Consider the following 21,235-nt stretch of genomic DNA (forward strand, 5'->3'; position numbering starts at 1 on the left):
GCATCCAAATTATTTCTTAAATGTCTACATCTGTCTTCATTAAAAAAAGAGAACAAGACACTAAAACTGGCAATAACTGCAGTAAGGCTGTGGTTTTTGTGAGAAAAGTCCATGTGGAACTCCAAACAGCCACTCAACAGAAAGAGGACTTAGCTCTGGAAACTTATTTTAAGCAGGTTAGAAAAAACTTCAGAGTACCATACACTGACTATGGCGAGAAATTAGCTATCATGCAACGTGATACTCAACTAACTGCCCATACAACTTACCTCTGCTTGACTCATCTAAAATGAGAAACCAAGCTGTTAGTTCTCCAAAATAATGACGAAACTGAGTTCTTAACTATTTACTTCTTCAAATACAGAAGTAATAATACAAGACCTTTTGTAATACCTGGGTGGGAAAACTTTTACTGGAAGGGGCCAAATGCCTTAGGCTTTGCAGGCCCCTGTGGTCACCATTAACTCTGCCATTGTAGCTCAGAAGCTGTCACAGACACTACCTAAACGAAAAGGCATGGCTGTGTTCCAGTGAAATCTATTTACAAAAGAAAGGTGCTGGGCCACATTTGGCCAGTGAGCCATAGTTTGTTGACCTCTCTTCTAATGTAATAATTTAAAAGCCCAAAGCAAACATTCATGATTACAAAGCATCCACAGCATAAAGAAAAACTTGCTTACCTGGCCAAGAGACTCCTGCAGATGTACCTGCAAATATTCTGGGGGTAAAGCAGGAACATTCAGAGAGGCTTGTGAGAGTGGGGGTACCGAACGGGTAAGTGAGGACTCAAAGTCTTCAATTAAAACATTGGATTGGTTGCTGTTCACTGCATTTTGCTTCAAAACCTCAGAATCCTTTCTTCCTGAATCATCGAATCTCAGAAGCTCGACTTGTGATTCAATGTGTAGCAACTCTGACTTCACAAGGTCTGTCCTCGAGGACGCAGGTGATGCCACCGGGGCTGTGCCACTTATCTCCTCTTGTCCTCTGCTTGACCTAAAATGCTCTCTGAGGGCCGGCCAGAGTCCAGCAATCCATGGCTCAACCACAAGTTCTAAACTGGACAGTAAAAGCAAAGGAAAAACAAAACAAATGCCTAAGTTCTCCATCTGAACGCAGAACAGGATAATGACAGTCTGTCCATTTGGCAAAGTATGCACTTGTTAGAAACACTATGAAGACCATTCGGAGTACAAAAAATGCTTCATGATTAAGTTTTAAAAAGCAGGACATATTATGTGTTCATTAGCACTGCAGCTGAAAACATGAGTATGTATAAAGATAAAAGAAATGAAGAGGGACAGGAAGATATTCTAGTAATAGGATGATAGGAATAGAATTCCTCTTAACGTCCCAGAATTCGTAAACTTTATCTTAAGAAGATACAATTTTAAATAGGCATACTAATGCTAACAGAACTTAACCAGAATCCAAGCCCACCATAATGCTGCAAATGCTCATTCCATCAATCAAATGCACCTTTTTTTTTCTGCCTAGCCGATTTACTGATGTTTTTCCTACAGATTAAAATATCACCAAGAAATCACTACAGATTAATGCCAAGTCCTTGGACTAAATAAATAATGCCTTTCTCTCAGTCCTGAACTATTTTATTTATTTATTTATTTTCATTTTAGTAAAATTCCCAGGGAAGCTGACAACAGGAGAAAAAAAAAAAGCAACCATCCTTTGGGAAAGTTGAATTCATCATAAATAGATTGTTTTAAATGTGGCAGTCAACCTATTAACAAATGATGATAACAACAGCCATTCCCTGAACAGAGAAGTAGAGTCAGTGGATAAGACCGTGTCAGGGCTGTGGAAATAACACCACTTTCAATCACAACTGAAAGGAGGTTCGATTAAATTCTAATTCCTAAAGCGAAATGAGTATTAAGAAGACGCACATTTCAGGGCCGTGTCTCATCATGACTCAGGCTGTCATTTCACTGTGCTCGGTAAGTGCTCATGTAGTACACTGCTCCAAATGTGGTTATATATTAGATCTGCCCTGAGGAGCCTTTGTGAAAACAAGTTTATAAAATTACAGGTTCAATAATAACAGCTACATTTAAAATATCACTTTCATAACTCAGAAATATTAAGGTGATAATATGCGTTAACCATGAAGAGAGCTAACGTTCACTAAGTGTTTACTACATGATGACAGGCACTCTTCTAAGAGGACAACATGTATTAATCCGTTTGATCCTACCACGAAGCTTACACAGTAAATAGATTACTGTTATTTATTGCATAGAGGCAAAAACCGAGGAACAAAAAGCTTAAGTAATTTGACCAAGTTCTCAGCCGGGAAGTGGGGGATCAAGGATTTGAACCCAGGTATTGGACTCATGCGTGCATTTGTAACCCCATTTAGTGTGGTGGTATGTACATCAAGCAAGAATGTCTTGAAAATATCTTTGTTTCAGAAAAAGGAAAAATTGAAGTAAGGTAGTTAGGTTGAAAAATCTAAGCAGTGTAGTCTACTGAAATATACAGTCAAGCATTTTAATACTGACACCAATAAATCAACAGAGAAAATGAAAGCCTTTGAAGAGAAGTGAAATATAGATGAGTGATGGGCCTAATGGTAATGGATGACACAAGCTTTACATTAACAGCTAAACACAGCCCATACAAGACTGAGCATTTAATGTCAATGAGCTTCTGGCAAAAGAAAACTCAACATAAAGGTACAGAGCTAAAAGTGAATTCGCAAAGAAATGTCACAAATCTTTGTCACAATCAGGAACAATATGTGTACTGGGGATGTGGAAAAAACCCACAGCAGCACAGCTAAAGGGAAAGATGGAAGAAGTGGGCAAAAAGGGTGAGTTCGGCAGAAATAGAGTATGCCGAAAAGCAAGACATTTGCTGAATTTGTCATTTTCTCATAAACAGATTGTTCAGTAACATAGTGAGAGAAAATTAAATTAATACATGGACCTAGTAGAAAAAAATCAAGGGTGTGTGCTTTTATCTGGCTAAAATAGTTAAAGGCTAAGTAAGTTATAGGACAGTATCTGTAAGACCACTGAATAAACACATCAGGATAATTTGAAAGGTGCCACACTGGGTGAAATACTGACTTGTAAAAACAAGAATAAAAGTAATGAAAAGATAAAGCATGTGTCTGTAAACGTTTGATTGGCATGGTGGCAAATGGCCGTTCAGAGGGTAAGAGCACGCCAAGCAATGCAGCCTACAGTGCAGGCCCACAGACCCATGCTCTCTAACGGCGAAGCGTGGCTCACCAGGCTCCCTCCATGTAAAGAGCCCAATCCAAAGGCTCCGTGTGCACGGCAAGGAGAAGGGCATGCACGATTCAAGTTGCTAAAGAACAAGCTGATTTCTGCAAATACCTACACTGTTTAAAATAAAGATAACTGTACTGGGGTACCTTTTCTAACTCTTGCCATTAGCACACACTGAGAAGGATGAGACAGACACAAAAGAAAATCAGCAAAACAGGTAAATTAAGCTCTGGCTGACCCTCTTGGGTCCCAAAGCTAAAAAAGCTAACAAAAGTAAAACATGAGGAAAAGTTCAGTGTTAAATGAAAAGCCAACACGTTTTATAAACGAACTTTCATCATGTACAGAGGGCTTACTGGAATACACAGAGAACACTGCCTTACCCTACACAGTCATCTGCATGTCCAGTGTCATAGAAATGCCGGGCTCCAAGCTCTTGAAGTCGTTTGTCAATTATTTTCCCCCCATTGCAAAAGTAGGTGTATTCTGAATCACCGAGACCTAAAGAACCCGAATACATGATTAATGCACAATAAGGTTTAAATTTAAGGACATAAAGAATAGGTAAATAAAATATCTAAAATAATACTATTCCATGCTCTTTTGAATGGAGTAATAATGCACAGCCTCACATTTTATTCTCCTTGAGTAATACTATGCATGCAGATAGCTTTCTTCTATTTTACAATATAAAAGTACCAGATACAATGAAACAAATTACTTATCGGCCACTGGTGAAAGAAAAGGCTTCACATTTTCATCTCCTTGACTATGTATAAAAATATAGAAATCTTAAAACAAGGATCAGACAGGTTGCAAAACCACAGTATCTGTTATCTGTACGTTTTTTCTGATACTGAGCAGGGGTCAGCCAACCACAGCTTCTGGGCCGAATACCACCCACCGCCTTTCTTTGTAAATAAAGTTTTATTAGAAGACAGTCAAGTCCATTGTGTACATATTATTTATAACAGCAAGAGCTGAGTAGGCCTGCAAAGCCTAAAATATTTACTATCTGGCCCTTTATAGATAGAGTTTGCTGACTCCTGATATAGAAAGGTACACCTGCCATATAAATAACCACAATAATGATGTGCTATAAATGTTTCTGTGTTGGGGAAATTAAGAATTGCTTCTATGTCTCATGGCTAAAAAAAAAAAAAAAAAAAAAAAAAAGCTTCAATTCCTCAGCTGAGTAGTCACCTCCATGTTCTTTCTCTACAAAAGGGTGAGAAATCAGTGGTTCCACGCTTGGGCCTAACATTGACTACAACAATGGGATAGGCTTCCGCTCCTGTCTTTTCTGGATTTTTAAACAAGTACATGTTCTCTCTCTGAAAATACAGAAAGTACAAAAACTTGAGGTAAAAACAATTATAAATACTGTGAAATACTCTCTTGAACATGTTATATATGACAGATCATTGCCAGAGTTACAATCTCAAATTTCTAATCAGTTATTTATTATACTCAATCCATCCTTTCCAGATATCCTCTCCAAAAAAATAATCCTCAAAAAAAAAACCAATATAGGTCACAAGTCAGGAATGCGGACCCTCAAATCCCCTCTGGTATCATATTGTGCTGATCTGGTCCTTCTGATCCTTTAATATTTTTAAACTATGGTTCACAGAGTCCTAGGTCAGTTTTTCTTAACCTGGGAAACACATTAGAATCACCTGGGAGCTTTTAAAAATAACGACGCCAGGGCCCTACCTTGGAATAATTACATCAGAATCACTGGAGCTGGGCGTAAGTCATAGAATTTAATAAAAACTCCCCTAGCTAATCCTGATGTGTAGCTGAGGAATGCAAATCATTCATTCTGGGAGAATTGTTCTTAGAGAAGTTATCAAAATGATTGAGAGTGTTTTGTTTTGCTTTGCTTTTCTAAACAGAGGAATGGCCTGAGAAGTTGCGTCTTCAACGACTGTTTCAGTAGGTTTAGGATGAGGCCCAGCCACTGCTACTCTGAAAATGTTTCATGGTTGCATCTGAGGTGCACCCTTAATTAAAATGCTACTCAAGAGGTTCTGCAGAGGTGTGGCTCTGAGTTCAGTCTGGGGAAGATTCAGAAAAGGTAGCACATTACATACATTTATATATACACACATATAATATTTACATAAAAAGGACAAAACCTCTATGATCACACTTCATAGTTCCGAAAGATAATTCAGATACCAGAGATAACAACAGTATACTATACTAAGATCAGAAGAAAGAGTCCATTACCCAGTAACCCATACCGCAGGTGAGCAAAGAAATCAACCGGCAGTGTTTGGTTCTGTATTTCCTTAACAAACTTGCGGGCTGTGTCGGGTGGGTCTCCGGTGCCCGTGGTAGAAACCACAACAACAAGAGGAGCTGTTTCGGTTTTTAGATCATACTACAAAACAAGGATATCAAGTCAGGGACCTAACACTGCATGCAGGTTTGATTTAACACAGCAGCAAAGCAATCAGCTTAGTTTCCTGTCTTGTATTTCAATTTTCCTCCTTGCCAGGTTTTTTGAGATGACCAGTCCAGTGACTACGTGCTCTCAGCTTAATCAAGTTGCCTAATGCAGGATGTCATTCAAGGAAACCATGCGTCTGTTTTGTTGATGCTCAAGAGGTTGGGGGATTAACATGTCTTTCTCTTCATGTGGTATAGGAGGGGCAGGGACCAGAAAGGCACAGACAGGACCCATCCCAGGTTTCCATCTAGTCCGGTCCTTCATTTTTAGAAAAATCAGAGGAAATAGGATACAGTCAATTCTTTGCCACCAAGTCATGGGCCAAACATTAACATGAGCTCTAATCTGCAAGGCAAGTCAGCACTGCTAAGAGCCAAAATGAGGCACTGTGATGAGCTGCCAAGGAGGAACAGCAGCTAACTGGGTAGGAACGTCTTTTCATAAGAAAGTAAAAAAAAAGCAAGGAAAGAGGTGTTAAAATGGGGATGGGGAGACTCGAAGTAAAGAGAACTGATACATAAGCACTCAGGATTAAAATGGCAAGACAAAGAAGCAACAAGTAGAATACTGTGGTAAAGAAAGACAGCAATAAAAACACCACAGCTCTGAGATCTTCAGCAAAATATAAAACCAGCCATGTGTACTGCATGTGACACTAAGGCAGAGAGACAACAGGGCATTTTAAAACTGGGAAATTAAGAGTGTCACTCCTTCTAAATCAGGGAGCTGGCTATCAAGAACCACTCCTCATTCCTTCAGGTTTCCCGAGAGCTGAGAATATCATTAGCTATAAGCTCAGCTATAAACTGTTACAAATCAAGTTTATTCTTATACTCACGTAAGTTTAAACATTTCAAATAGAGCATTTCACTGTTTTAACTCTGAGAATATCATTAGCTATAAGCTGAGCTATAAACTCTTACAAATCAAGTTTCTTCTCATTCTCGTGTAAATTTAAATAATTCAAACAGAGCACTTCCTTGTCTTATAAGGACTCCACAAGCTCTACTGCCCATGAACACCATCTAATTTGGCTCCAAATAATTCGCCTTATTTTTCATGCTGATAAAAGAGGTAATGACTTGAGCTAACTTTTTACCAAGGCATTTAATGCTTCCAAGACTCTATATAAGTTGTGTGTTAAACTCTGCATACAGAGTTTGTATAAGTCAAGTCATCTTGAAAAGGACTATGTGAACTAGGAAGGAGATTAGATTATGAACAGCTAGAGGAAACCATCAGCCAGGCAGGACAAACAGCATGACTAACTTGGTGTTAAAAAAATAATAATAATAAAAATTCACCATTCATCTGACTGTCAAAACACCTGCTGATCACCTTACTGAGGTCAACCACAAGGAGCCAAATCAGGACTAGTTTTATGATATTGATGGCTTTGGTTTTGTCCAAAGTAACAGATTCAGGTATTTCATCACGTGGCACTGCAATGTGAACTGAAGTTATTGCAGAATGACAGAGTCTGCTGACTGGCAGTCTTCTCCAGGAAGCTCCCTTTTCTCTGGCGGCCAGAGTCACCACGGCAGGGCTGCATAAGGGAACCGGGTGGGTGTCCTTCCATGAGCTGGGTTTATAATTCACTTAAGCTGCACACAGTCTAGTGTTCTGACCTAGAGTCTCAGGAAAGGCCAGAGGGGGTTGTGCATTTGAGTGAGAGAGCACTGGCAGGGCAGTCTCTGCAGTGTTGAAGTGAACTTTAACCGCTTAGTGGCTGGCAAATCAGCTTGTGGTATAAAGGCCCTGCCAACTGTTATCACCTGAATTGTCTGAAATGGTATAATCTGGAGGCAGCAAACTAAATAAAAGAACATATGATTGTAAAGTTGCAAATACCCTAAGGTAGGAACTTCTGCAGAGACTGAACGTGAACAACTAGTCCCTGACGAAGCAGCCAAGTGTTTTCCAGATCCTTACACTACTACTTTAAATTCTATTTCACAAAAGAATCTAAGCGGTCCTTGATCAGGAGGAACTCTAACACGAATGGCAAGGCCTTTCTTTTGGGGAAAAAAATGGGGCACTGAGATTCAACAGACGGAAAGCACACCTGAGCAGGCAAACACACATCTCACTTGTTCTCACAGCCACCCTGTGAAACAGACACAGCATATGCTACTTCTGTCATTTACAGTGAAGTTGTTACTTGTTTCAATTTTGAGACCATTTAGTCTAATTCAACTGCACACTTTTATATTAAAAAAAAAAAAATGCTGGTGATATCTTACCATACCACTGAACAAACAAATTTCTGTTAAAAAACAAGGACTATCTGGTGGTATTTAGTGTCCTTTATTTTTTCATAAACATCACTTCCCAACCAAAATTCTTCAAAGCACAAAACGGTAAAAATCCATTGTAACAGCTCTAACCTTACTGGATTCACTAATACAGTGCAGATCTGCAGAAAATCCATGGACCACAGCTTGCTCACATATTTCTTCCGCGATGGCCTTTGCCTGTCCCTGCTGTGTAGCATAGAGTAACAGAAACCTCCTCATCACTTCACGGCATGTAACGGTGAAACTGAAAAATGGGGGAAAAAAGAGAGATCCTGTTTTTAATGAAATAGTAACAACCTAAAGGTATTGATTCTCCCTCAATCTTTAAGAAACAATGCAACAATACCCAAACGTAATATGAAATAGCCTTTTCTAAATTTGTTTTTGGCACTAATCTTAAATGAGCCTAAATAAGAATTCATCGAATTAAGGAGAGTGTAGGAATGAAACTCTAATTCCATGGCTCAGAGATCAGACTATCGGCTCAGAACTACTTGGGTTTGAATCTGTGGTTCCTAAGTGCAACCCTGTAGGCAAGCTTCCCAAATGACCTGTACCACAGCTCCTCTATCCTAAAAATGAGACTTTTACCACCTACCTGAAAAAGGATGTGGCACAAGAAAAGAACCTGAACAAAACTTGAGGCACAGTATCATTCCCAACAGTCTTAAATATATTTTGGTGTCCCCTTTCTTAAAAAATATAAAAGCAAAAATTATATTAAAATGATAGGATTCTTGGTTCCTATTTGATCCTAATGCTAAAGAAACTAATCATAGTACTAAAGGTAACTGAAGCACATCAGTTACTTTTTTTGTATTTAATGGAAATCAAAAATACGTGAGTGTATGGGCATATTACATACAGGTGTATATAAAGAAAAAATACTTCCAATCCACTTAAAACATTTTACTAACACATGTTTTTCCTGAAGAGATAAGTAGCAGTAACACAAACGATACTCACAGATTTTTTTTTCCTTACTCATCTAATGGCTAAAACTGGTGGGCTGTCAATTTGTGGAGACAGATTTAAACTGAAACCCAAACCAAAATATTGGCTTTTCGTGAATGAACCGCCCAGAACGGCACCTGGCACAAAACAGGTACTCGACAAGTTATCTGAAAGAGTAAATGAACAATATGAAAACACTACACGTTTACAGCTCACAGAAAACGGCGGAAACGATGATGAAAATCTTACTACAGCTAAAATTTCTATCACTTCCCATGAAACACACACTTCCTGAGGACTTCCCAGGATCAGTCAATCCCTCAGCCCTGCTACTGCCCCACAACCCGGCACCACGTTCCCACTACTCTCAAAGGAGGCCGGAGCCCCAGCAGCCCCAGGGGCGGCGCGGAGGCGGTGGGCAGAGCTCACTGCCGCGTCCCGCCAGGTGGGCTCTCGGAAAATCCCCGGTTCCCCGGAGAGCGCCGCCCCAACCCGACACGTTCCCCCGTTCCCCGCGTCCCCGAGTGCGGTTTCCCTAGTCCTAGAAAGTGCCTGGAACCAAAGGCAGAACAGGCGGAGAGGCCCCACACCACCCAGGAGCCCCCGCGCGCAGAGATCGACGCCGATCTCCGGGACGCGCTTCCGGGGAAACCAAGGCCAAGGCCAAGCCCCAGCCCGAGGCCGAGCCCGCCCCCCGGGCGACCCCCGGAGCTCGAGGGGCGTGGGAACCATGGGCGCAAGCCGGCTGCCTCCCCCCGCTCCCCGGCCCGGGCCGCCTTTCCCTCGGGATTAGTATGGGGCCAACGGCCGGAATTCGGAAACCGTAGCCACCAGCGCTTTTACCTGCGCCGCGCCACCCGAGGACACACCTGCACAGCGCGACTTCCACCAACGCTGCGCCCGTGCGCACTGCCGTAGTGCCCATGCTCCGTACCTAGGACCAATAGGAAGTTCCGAAGGGGACCTGGGCCAATCACATTGCGCGGCTGTGAGTCGTGCTCCCGCCCCGCCCCGCCCTGCCCCGCCCCGCGTTTACTACGGTGGCCCACGACGCCCAGGCGCTTCCGCGGCCACCCGGAGTGATTGGCGGGCGGAGGGCGGTAGGTGTCCACGCGGTCTCTCCGGCTGGGTGTCACAGACCTTATCGGCTTTCTCCTCAGGCTGCGCCACCCTGCCCGTGTCTCAGCGCAGGTCCCCGGGGCGCCGAGTTTTGGGGGTGCTCGGCCCGCGGGTCCCTTTCATTCCTAGGAAGACGCGCCCCGGGGCATCACGCCTGTCTGTCCTGCACACTCGTGTTCCCAAATCCTCCCGCGGCGTCTTTAGATCTGGACTGGCCGCCACACTTTCTCCCTTCATTGGTCTGTGTTGTGCTTTTTCTTTTCCTACTTTGTTTCCATTGCCGACGTAGACCCTTTCCCTCAACCCTGTCTCCTGACACCGAGGGGAAACCAACAGCTTAGGGCCTTTCCAGCGCGTTTTTACTCTTGCCTTGCTCTAACCTCGCGTAATTTCATCCACTTTACCTATTCTTTGTTTGATTTCTATTCAAATGCAATTTCTTCCTTCAACCAACATTTAAGGGCCACCCTTAAGAGCTACATTGCCTGAGTTTGAACCTTAGCTCTGCCACTTAACCACCTGCATAAACTGGGCAAAGTAACTTTGCTCTTCAACTTCTACCTCATGTAAAATGATGGTAAAGGTACTTAATCTGTGTAAGTTAATAGAAAGTGTTTAGCAAGTAGTAACGATTGTTATTGTTGGATGTCAGCCACTTTTCTAATTCTAGGATGCAGAGACCTTGCTCCTCTGGTGTTTATATGTTATCCATCCTTTTTTTTTTTTTTTTTTTCCTGGTACTCGTTTGTAGTTTCAACATTGATGTTGGGTCAATCATGTTCTCAATGTATTTAACCTTGTCTTTTTAAATGTTTTAATTTAGTTATCAAATTGAGAATCTGATGGCATGGCATTAATCACCTTGAGGAAGAACCTTTATCGTTTATCTGATTTTCGGATGCATGGAGCTGCTTTGAAAAGTCAACCTCTAAATCATGTTCACAAGGTAGTCAAGGAGCGCCTGTGCCCTTGGTTCTGTTCACGACAACCTGAGCCTTTCAGGATCAGGTTCCATCATGCCCATTGTAAAAAGTTTAATTCGAAAAATGGAAATGACCTTCATCCACTCAGTGGGCCAGTATTCTCTCAAATATCTGACTGGGTCAGGCTTGAACAAAATGTTAAAAATGGGGAGAGTCAGACGTTTTACAAGAGACTGAGCAACTTGACTTCATCAGAAGAAGTGCTAAGTTTTATAAGCACGATGGAAACCCTGCCTGACACTATGGCAGCAGGAGCTTTACAACGAATTTGTGAAGTGGAAAAAAAGGATGGTGATCAAGGGTTGCCAAAAGAAATACTGGAGAATAGCATCTTTCAAGCTTTATGCTTTCAGTTGGAAAAGGAACCCTCACAGCTGTCAAACACTACTTTGGTGACTGCTTTGCAAGCTCTGATTCTGTTGCATGTGGATCCTCAAAGTAGCCTGTTACTGAACCTGGTGGCAGAATGCCAAAATCGTCTCAAAAAAGGTGGCCTGGAAGTTCCCAATCTTTGTGTTCTTGGGGAGAGTCTGATTAGACTGCACAGTTCGGGTTGTGTGACACTAGAACTGATTATAAATCAACTGCAAGGTGAAAAATTGGAAACATTTACCCCAGAGGATATTGTGGCCCTTTATAGAATCTTGCAGGCATGTGCTGAAAAAGTGGATGAACACCAAACATTTTTAAATAAGATAAACAACTTTTCCCCTTCAATAGTTTCCAACCTGAGTCCTAAATTGATTAGCCAAATGCTCACTGCCCTGGTGGTTCTTGATCAAAGTCAAGCATTTCCTCTGATCATAAAATTGGGCAGATATGTCGTGAGACATGTCCCATATTTCACTAACGAGGAGCTTAGGAGAGTCTTGGAGGCGTTCATGTATTTTGGGTACCATGACAGATTTTTTACAAAAGCCCTAGAGAATCGTGTAGCTGCGGTGTGCCTCACGTTGGATCCTGAAGTTGTCTGCGGAGTCATGGAGTACTGCGGTAGAAAACGGATTCTTTCAAAACCCATCCTCAATGCAGTGGCAGAAACTTTTGTTTGCCAATCAGAAAAATTTTCACCTAGTCAGATTTCTGCATTAATGGAACCATTTGGGAAACTCAATTATTTGCCACCAAATGCCTCTGCTTTATTTAGAAAGCTGGAAAATGTGCTATTCACTCATTTCAATTATTTTCCACCTGAAACATTATTGAAACTTCTTCATTCATGTTCACTGAATGAATGCCATCCAGTCAACTTTATGGCAAAAATATTCAACCCTTTTTTCCTTCAACGGCTGCAAGGTGAGTTGGTTATAAATTCTGACAGTTGGAAAAAGTTAACCTTTGAATTGGCAGTGGTTTTAAGTCACATATAAAGGCAGTGTGTTGCCTTTAGTTTTTCTTCCATAGTGATCTGAAGATGAGACCTGAAGTTGACAGATGCTGGCATAAACACAGAGTTAAAGCATGCTAGGAACTCGTATAAAGGGAGGAAAGCTGTCTCAGATAAACTGACTTTTGCCTTATCTGAGAAATTGCAGCATTCTTAGGAGATACAGTGATGGTAGTGGAAATAGCCACATTAACATGTTAGAACTTTTGATGAGTGAGCAACTGTATTTTTTTTTTTTTTTTTTTTTGAGAGGATGGCATCGTTCATCTCGAATCAAGGCCACCCACATACTTCCGGAACTCCATAGTTAAAGGAAATTTCCACTAATTCTGTGAACCTATTTTCTTTCTTTTAATTGTACTCGGTAGCTAGGAGCTGGGTTCTTGGAAGCCAATTTCATTGGTGGCAAGAGGAGGGCAGAATTATTTCTAACAAGTTCATTTCATAGTGTCATTTAAAAGTACAATACTTCTGTCTGGAGTGTGTAAATTGGTGTTGAATGTTCATGATGTTCTCTCATACATACCTCAATTCAGACATAACTGACTGGGATGCTTTCTGTTTTAGGTGAAGAATCTCATTTGGACAGATTGAGTCGGGCACGACTGACCCAACTTTTCTTAACCGCAGTCCTAGAATGCCCTTTCTATAAGGTAAAAGCATGAACTGTATGTGGCTTTATTTCCCTATGGGTAGTTTCCTATTAAGTTCCTTTGCTTTTGATCTGTCTCGGTAACCTCCTGAAAAAGCAGAATTTCATTTATTTGGAGTTAGTTGCCACCAGATAGGCTTTTCTTTGATAAATTGACCCCATTTTCGTGTTCTTGTTCTTGAAGGAACAGTTTCCTGCTGTGTAAGATTTCTTAGGAGGTTTTATCAAGTGCTGCAGGCACGTGAGTTACAGTATTTCTCCATTCTCTCTGAAGGTTTTACAGGGTTTTACTACTAGCTTTACTACTAGGTTTCCCATAGCTGTTTGTTATCAAAGTGTGAATGTCTGGACTGCACAAATACCTAAATTATTTGCAAGTACAGTACATTGTTAAGCCAAGCCAGAAATTTCACTTTTATCTAATAGAGTTTAGTTTACCTAGTTTGCTCTTCCCATAAAGACCTAAAATGATTTATCCTATTATCTGTCACATTCCTTATGTAGAATCAGAAATAGTGCACCAGACTATAACATTCTCTCTCCACTTCTCTCTACTTGACTCTGAATCTTAGTTTAGAGTATCTGATTTTTGAAATAAGGTAATAAGAATGGAAAAATACCCCTTTTTAAAAACAGCTTAGACGGTACTAAGTTATATAAAGATAAGTAATAGTTAATCCCAATCTCTTACCATTTCTAAAGGAATAGTATTAAAAGCAGTTTCTGTGCCTAAATGTATACAGATACATAAACACTGTCTGTTTTTTTTTCTCTTTTCAAGGAATGAGACTGACTAATCAAAGTATACTTTGCTTTTATGTCCAGTATATCATGGCCATCCCTTGAGGACCGTGCATACAGATCACATGCTTCTTTTTAGAAAGACATGATATTTCATGGTGTTTATTCTACTATTCTACTATCAATGCACTTGGAGGTTTTTTGCAACTTTTGTCTCTATCAAGAATGCTATAATAAACATTCTTGCAAATCCTGTCATACTAGAGCCTTTTTGGTTTTTTTCATAATAAACTAGATTCCTAAAAATGTGATCACTGGATTAATTTTTGATGGATAATGACAGAATTTTTTTCCCTAATAGTACAGATATCACATTTCCCCAGCAATGAATGAAGATGGCCATGTCTCCTCCACTTCCATTGCAGTGTGTTAGTAGTCTCTTTAATTTGTGTTACTCAACGACATGAAAGAGGGCATCATATCATATATTTAAGTTGCATATTAATGAGCATTAATGAAGTTTAGCATATTTCCAAATATGTGTTGGCCATTTACATTTCTTTTGAATTGCTTTCTACACCTTAATTTATTTCTGTTGGATGGTTTGTCTTTAAGGACTCATTGTAAAACAGATATTAACTATTGTGAATGTTGTACATATTTTCCCCTGATTTATACTCTTTCATTACTTTTTAATATTATTTATGATGTATTTTTAAATGTTCTGTAGTCGAATATGTCTTTTATGACTTCCAAGTTACCCGTCTAACTTAAGAACATGAATATTTTACAACATTTAAAAAAATATATCTTTTAAATTTTATTTAGATCTTTGATCTAAAAGCAAAATTGAATTTTTATTTATTTGTATATGTATTCTAATTAACAAGTAAAAGTTGTATATACTTATTGTGTTCATGTTGTTTTGAAATATGTATACATTGTCAAATGGCTAAATCAAACCAATTAACATGCGTATTACCTCCATACCTATCATTTTATTTTGTGGTGAGAATATTTAAAATGTACTCTTGCCGGGCACGGTGTCTCATGCCTGTAATCGCAGCACTTTTGGAGGCCAACGCGGTTTGATGACCTGAGGTCAGGAGTTCAAGACCAGCCCTTGCTAACATGGTGAACCCCCGTCTCTACTAAAAATATGGAAAATTAGCCAGGCATGGTGGCACACAACTGTAGTCCCAGCTACTCTGGAGGCTGAGGCAGGAGAATTGCTGGAACCCGGGAGGCGGAGGTTGCAGTGAGCCGAGGTCATGTCGTTGTACTCCAGCCTGGGCAACAAGAGTGAAACTCTGTCTCAAAAAAAAAGAAAAACAAAAAAGTATTCTCAGCCATTTGCAAGCATACAATCATTCTTATTAACTATAGTCAGCATGTTGTACCACTTGGAATTTATTAGAGTGTGTAACGGATGACAGAAGTTTAGTTATTTTCCAAATAAATAACCATTTTTCCATCATCGTTTATTAGATTGCTATCCTTTTCTTCCTAAATTGGAATGTCACTTATGTCACATTTACCATTACAGACTGAGTATCCCTTATCCACAATGCTCCGGACCAGAAGTGTCTCAGCTTTCGGATTTTGTCACATTGTAAAGTATTCTCACTGTATTTACCGGTTCAGCATCCCTAATTCAAGAATTTGAAATCCAGAATGCTTCATGAGCATCTTCTTTAAGCAGCCTGTCTGTGCTCAAAAGGTTTCAGATTTTGGAGCATTTTGGATTTTGGATTTTCAGACTAGAGAAATTAAACCTGTGTTGAAAACTTGAGTTGTGTGTACTTAAGACCCTTGGGACAATTCTTAGTTCTAAAAATGTTTCTTGAGCTGTTAGCATTATTATGTTTCTTCTCACTCCCTCCTCACTCTTTTTTACCTTCCTTCTTTACTTTTCTTTCTGTTTATAGTAACCAGTGACTACTGTAAAAACACATATAAAAGACATTTTGAACCATTAGACTTGTATTATAACAATAGACTTTGCATTGTCATTTTGAAAGAGATGCCTGTCCCAATTCCTGGAAAAGTATCATATCTATAAAGTGGTGTTATATCAAACTTTTCTACCTAGGTAACCTTCAATTTATTCTCAGTTTTTATATCTTATTTTTCTTTCTCATGTTTGCGCTTACGATTTTTTAGGGTCCAAAACTCCTTCGTAAATATCAAGTGAAGTCATTTGTTACCCCATGCTGTTCCCTGGAGACCCCTATGGATTCTCAGCTTTATAAATCTGTGAAGATTGGGCTGATTGACCTTTTAGGAGCAAAATTATATTTTGCTCCAAAAGTGTTGACACCCTATTGTTATACAGTAGGTAAGTAGTATAAGGAGTTTTTTTGTTTTAAACCTAAGCATCCTGTTCGATTTTGGAGATACATGGGACTTAAAAGTAATAGAAGGTCTCTGGAAATGCAAAATGGAATGGTCCCTTCCCTGAAGGCAAGTTGAAACAGGTGGTTAGCAGCAGAGCTGTTGCGTCAAGACTGTCTGGGTTTAAGTCACACATATTAGCCACGTATGTCCTGGGCAGAGTATTTAACCTTTTTCTGCTTGCTTCTTCCTCTGTAAAATGATAGTACTAGTGACCTCAAAGACTTATTTAAGCACTAAATAAAATAGTACCTGGAACATAGGAAATGCTCACTAATTGTTAGCTACTACTATAACCTAGGCTTGCGCTGTCCAAATATAGTAGCCACTAGACCATGTGGCTGTTTAAATTTAAGTTATTAAACGTTTAAGAAAATTCAATTCCTCAGTCACATTCCAAGTGCTCGGTAGCCACATGTGGCTCATGGCTGCCAAATTGGACAGCGCCTTTATAATGATTTCCACATCACAGAGATTTCTCCTGGGTGGCACTGACTAGAGACTCCAAGTCCTCTGTCCTTACAGTTCTTCTAACTTGATGAGGAGAAGAAAGCCTTCTCATAAAGGACAGCAGTTCATAGGCTTCAGATGGTCACTTCTCTTCTCTTTACGAAAGGAACTGCAGTTTACCAGAGGGGAAGGACAGCGAAGCCTTCTGTGCTCGCAGACCAGGTGTCTGGGTGCAGCATGCTTTCTTTACTTATCATGGAGGCGCTGCAAGTTGGAATGATGGAAGTTATGAGTTGCATAGATGGCTCACGGCTTAACTCTAGGGTTTTCTTCAGTCTGGATTGAAGGATCTCTGCCACCTGTTATAAGGGGAAAGAGAAAGCATGCGTGGTTCTTGTCATACCCCAGATAACTTCAGAACCCATTCTGTGGTTTAGTGTTATTGAGCTTTCTTAATTTAAGGCTGACTTGATTGATCATAAAGCCAATTGAATTAAAATTCTCACCATTGTCTGGTTGTGGTCATTACTTTGCAGCCTTCAGTCCAATTGATCAGTGCAATATGGAAGGAATCAAAGCAGAGCAAAGGAATGAATACAGGAAGATAGTGTTTGTGAGGGTATCACACGAGGAATTTTTCCTTTCTTCTCTTACCAGATGTTGAAATTAAATTAGATGAAGAAGGATTTGTATTGCCATTCACAGTTAATGAAGATATCCATGAAAGGTACAGAAAAATATTGTGTTTTTTGCATTACAAGACTTGTTGAGGCTAATAAGCAGTGGTATCTTTTTCTCAAGAAGGTGAAAGAAATAGATATGATTCTGGAAATTAAAATACTACATTTCAGAATACTATGTCGGGAAATTCTTTGTAATATTTTATAAGCATTAATATTCATAAGATCAAATTCATGATTCATTTGAAAATAATATTGGCACATAGTAATAGCCAAATCCCAAATAAACTTTGGCAACTAAAATATATAATAAATATTTCAGATTATTTTAAAAATTAAGTTTTTTTCTCCTTTTTTATTTTTCAGGATAGCACTGTGTATTGATGGTCCAAAAAGATTTTGTTCCAATAGCAAACACTTACTGGGAAAAGAAGCTATTAAACAAAGACACCTACGCTTACTTGGTTATCAAGTTGTTCAGGTAGAGTTTCACCTATTTTTTTTGTTTCCCAAAAGCAAATCCTAATTCGAATTTTTTTTCCAGGTTACTGTTAAAAAGTAATCTGAGGCACAGTAAAATTTTAAAGAATTTGATCAAACAGCAGTTATTGAATTGGACAGCACAAAACCCAAAATGACTTGGGAACACAAGAGGGAGGCTTTTATAGGAAGAATGCAATTACACAAAGAATCTACTTGATTGGTTACAGTTATATGTTCTTGCTGCCTTGTTTGAACTATTCTGTGGAAGGTTCCTAGTTATATAATTATTAGTTTGTGAGATGCTTCTGACTGGTTGAGCTTAAGTTCTGTTTTTCTCCAGTAGAAGCTTTTACAAGAAATAGCCCAAGTTAAATTTTGCTTAACATTTGCACTTTTAAACAAAGTTAAGGTTATTTTCAAGGCCTAACTAGCTTGGTCTGCTCAGGGATTTTTCAGGCACAGGCTCCATTTTAATTTACTTTTACAGTGCTCACTGGTCTGCCAGCCCAGTCAGTGGACCACCGATCTTATGTCTAGTTTAAATCCCAATGTTGGTAATTTGGCTTAAATCTCTTGACTTATATTTTGAAATACAGAATTTTCAGAGCTTTGATTTTTCAAAAGTGGGGCCTACCTATATTCATTATAAGCTCTGCTTAACTCTGCTGTTAGACTTACTCAATTGTTGGAATATATGTTCTGTTTTAATTTCTCCTTGATTTAATAAATAAAAATGGACATGATAATCCATTAAAATAAGGAGCTTCACCAACACTTGATATTTAAGACCTTTTAAGTATTTTCACCGTAGATAATGTAAGCATGTCTTATGTGAGGGCTCAGCAGTGCGTGAGAAGGAGAGCTGCCCTAATTCTCTAAGCTGTCTATACTAGGCAGCACTGTGGTTTCATATCTGCTGACTTTTTTCTCCATCTTGCACATCCCCAGCTGAATATTCCTAAAACTAATCATGCCAGTGTGTACTCAGAAGCCTTCATTGTTTCTTTACTGCTTACAGAATAAAGTAAAAACTTCTCTACATCTTAACATTCAAGACCCTCCATGGCTGGCCTGCAGCCAGGCTCCTGGCACGTGATTACTACCTGGCCCCTCTGCTCCCAGCTGAGCAGGCTCTCTCCTTCGCTGAGCCTCCTGCTGTCTCTCTTCATTCCCTCTTTGTCCCTGCTGCGTCTTCCCGCTCTCTGAATACCTACCTTCCAGCAGTTTGTCGGCATCCCCACCCTCATCTAATGAAATGCCCACTCCCTCTCAGCACTAGATCACCAACCTACAGCTTGTTTTTTATATTTATTGTGTAATTTAACTTGCCACCCAAGGTGTGAGCTCCTGGAGAACAAGAGATCATGTCTGATTCTTATTTACATATTAATTCATCCAATATTTACCAAGCCCCTTCTCAGTGCCAGGCGCTGTTCTAGACACTGGGGATACAAGATGAAGCCGCTAGTTGGGATATTTGCCTTTCAGGAGCTTACATTCTGCTGTGGGGAAGCGTGTAAGAAACAAACAAGGTAACCAACAGCCAGAGGAACCTCAGATTTTGAAGGATCTTGACCAGTTTTACTTTTCTACCTTTATAGATCCCCTATTATGAGATTGGGATGCTAAAATCAAGACGTGAATTGGTGGAATATTTACAAAGAAAACTGTTTTCTCAAAACACTGTTCATTGGTGACAAGAACGAATACTGGCTTCAGAACCCAAACAATGAAAGAACTTGCATTTTTATGGAACTCAGTATTAAAAGAAGAATACAATGTGAATTAGCCACTTCGCAGAATATGTTCTAGACTGGTGATCTGGAAGCATCTATAGTTTTCCTTACACTATATATACATTTATTGTGGTAAAATGTAAAATTAATTTTAATTTAATACTAGTGTCACAGATACTTTTTATACATCAAACAAATGATCATGTGCAGTAAAGGAATTCAATGAATAAATGTTATTTTTAAGTATTTTGTCATAGTTATCTCCTAAATGAAAGTATTTTGCTCTTTAGAGACCTTTTGTTTTCTAACAGATGTAAGGAAGAAATTTTATCTCTATTCTGTGAGTGGAAGTGAGGTGTACTGTAAGGAAAAGGAGCAATGAGAAATAGAGTATAGTGCTTTGGATATAAACATAGAATTAGGCAGAAACAATCCTTTAGTTAATAAGATGTATTAGTATAGGAACTTTTTTTAAATAAACATTTAGAGAAATGGAAAAGCAATTTAGGTAGGTTTGTGGGGGAGGTGTTTGGAGGGAGGATCTTCTAAATTGTATATCAAGAATGAATTAAATCATCATTAGTTCATTGCAGATCCTTCATTGCCTCATCACAGGTTACAGTTTCAAGGGAGAAGAGGACAAGAGGGCCAAATGGAGTAGCAGAGCTTTGGGGTTGGACACTCAGACTTCACCACCAAATAGTGCTGTGACCTTGGACAAGGACAGCTGCTGTGTATCGTTCACTGACTGTGCTGAGCCCATGCTGAGCATGTTAGCATGATGCTTGTGTGGATCTCACATGCCTTCTGATTTAGGTATTGTTCCTATTTTACAGAGAAGTAGGCTAGCTCAGGATGAATGTTCTACCTGATATTTCATTCATCACTAGTGATGAATGTCAGATTTGAATCTTTCCCAAAAAGCAATAAAATGTAGTGGCTAAAAATTTAGGTTCAGGACTCCTACAGCTTGGATTTGAGTTCTAACTAACTGTGACTTCAAGCTTTGGTTTCCTAAGAGCTACTCTTACATTATAATGGGATTTCTGTCTTAGTCCCTTTGGCTGCTGCAGCAAAGTACAAACTGGGTGACTTAAAACAGCAGAGATTTACTGTCACATTGCTGGAGGCTGAAAATCCAAAATCAAGGTGTCAGCAGGCTATGCTCCCCATGAAACCTCTAGGGGAGATCCTTTCTTGCTTCTTCCAGCTTCTGGTGGTGACAGACATTCATTAGTTTGTGGCAGTGTAACTTACCTGCTTCCATCTTCACATGCCATCTTCCCTTTGTGTCTGTGTGGCTCTGTGTCTTCTCGTGGCCATTAATGTGCGTGTGTCTCTGTCTTCACATGGTGTTCTCCTGGTTTGACTGTGTCCAGATTTCCCTCTTATAGGGATGCCAGCCATATTGGATGAAGGCTTACTCTAATGACCTTGTCTTGATTAAATCTCTAAGGTCCCTATGTCCAAATAAGGTCACATTCTCACAGACTGGGTCAGGACTACGATATGTCTTTTTTGAAGGAGGGAGGAGGGACACAATTGAACCTGTAACAGGTTGAAATGATAATTATATAAAGCACTTAGAAAAGTGCCTTGCACAGAGTAAGCACACAGTGCGAGTTAGCTAGTATTAGTCTGAAT

The 21,235-nt window shown here is 39.7% G+C and overlaps 2 protein-coding genes across 4 annotated transcripts in view; one reads left to right on the forward strand and one right to left on the reverse strand.

The window, feature by feature from the left end:
- Positions 1–9,842, reverse strand: part of LOC105489477 (5-methyltetrahydrofolate-homocysteine methyltransferase reductase) — a 37,717-nt gene extending 27,875 nt beyond the window's left edge. The window contains exons 1-5 of one of the 2 annotated variants that reach the window (XM_011754303.2): positions 9,810–9,842; positions 8,103–8,256; positions 5,493–5,646; positions 3,641–3,758; positions 681–1,059 (exon numbers count right to left, since the gene is read on the reverse strand). In XM_011754303.2, the coding sequence (XP_011752605.2) occupies positions 681–1,059; positions 3,641–3,758; positions 5,493–5,646; positions 8,103–8,231 (780 nt within the window). In that variant the 5' untranslated portion in view covers positions 8,232–8,256; positions 9,810–9,842. Of the gene's footprint in view, positions 1–680; positions 1,060–3,640; positions 3,759–5,492; positions 5,647–8,102; positions 8,257–8,978; positions 9,640–9,809 lie in introns of those variants that run through there. The other variant, XM_011754302.3, reaches the window with a different exon arrangement.
- Positions 9,843–10,004: 162 nt separating this feature from the next.
- LOC105489475 (FAST kinase domains 3) lies at positions 10,005–19,837 on the forward strand. 2 transcript variants are annotated; one of them, XR_011625152.1, is made up of 7 exons: positions 10,005–10,066; positions 10,909–12,364; positions 13,023–13,108; positions 16,012–16,186; positions 17,229–17,419; positions 17,739–17,853; positions 19,457–19,837. XR_011625152.1 is itself a non-coding variant. In XM_011754300.2 (7 exons), the coding sequence occupies exons 2-7, from the start codon at positions 10,933–10,935 to the stop codon at positions 19,550–19,552; spliced, it is 1,974 nt and encodes a 657-aa protein (XP_011752602.1). In that variant the 5' UTR covers positions 10,005–10,066; positions 10,909–10,932; the 3' UTR covers positions 19,553–19,837. The 2 variants fall into 2 exon arrangements, 1 of the variants encoding a protein (XP_011752602.1); XM_011754300.2 differs by having other exon boundaries at positions 17,350–17,419.
- Positions 19,838–21,235: the final 1,398 nt, after the last annotated feature.

This window comes from Macaca nemestrina, chromosome 6 (assembly GCF_043159975.1).
Source record: "Macaca nemestrina isolate mMacNem1 chromosome 6, mMacNem.hap1, whole genome shotgun sequence".
NCBI classification, from domain to species: domain Eukaryota; kingdom Metazoa; phylum Chordata; class Mammalia; order Primates; family Cercopithecidae; genus Macaca; species Macaca nemestrina.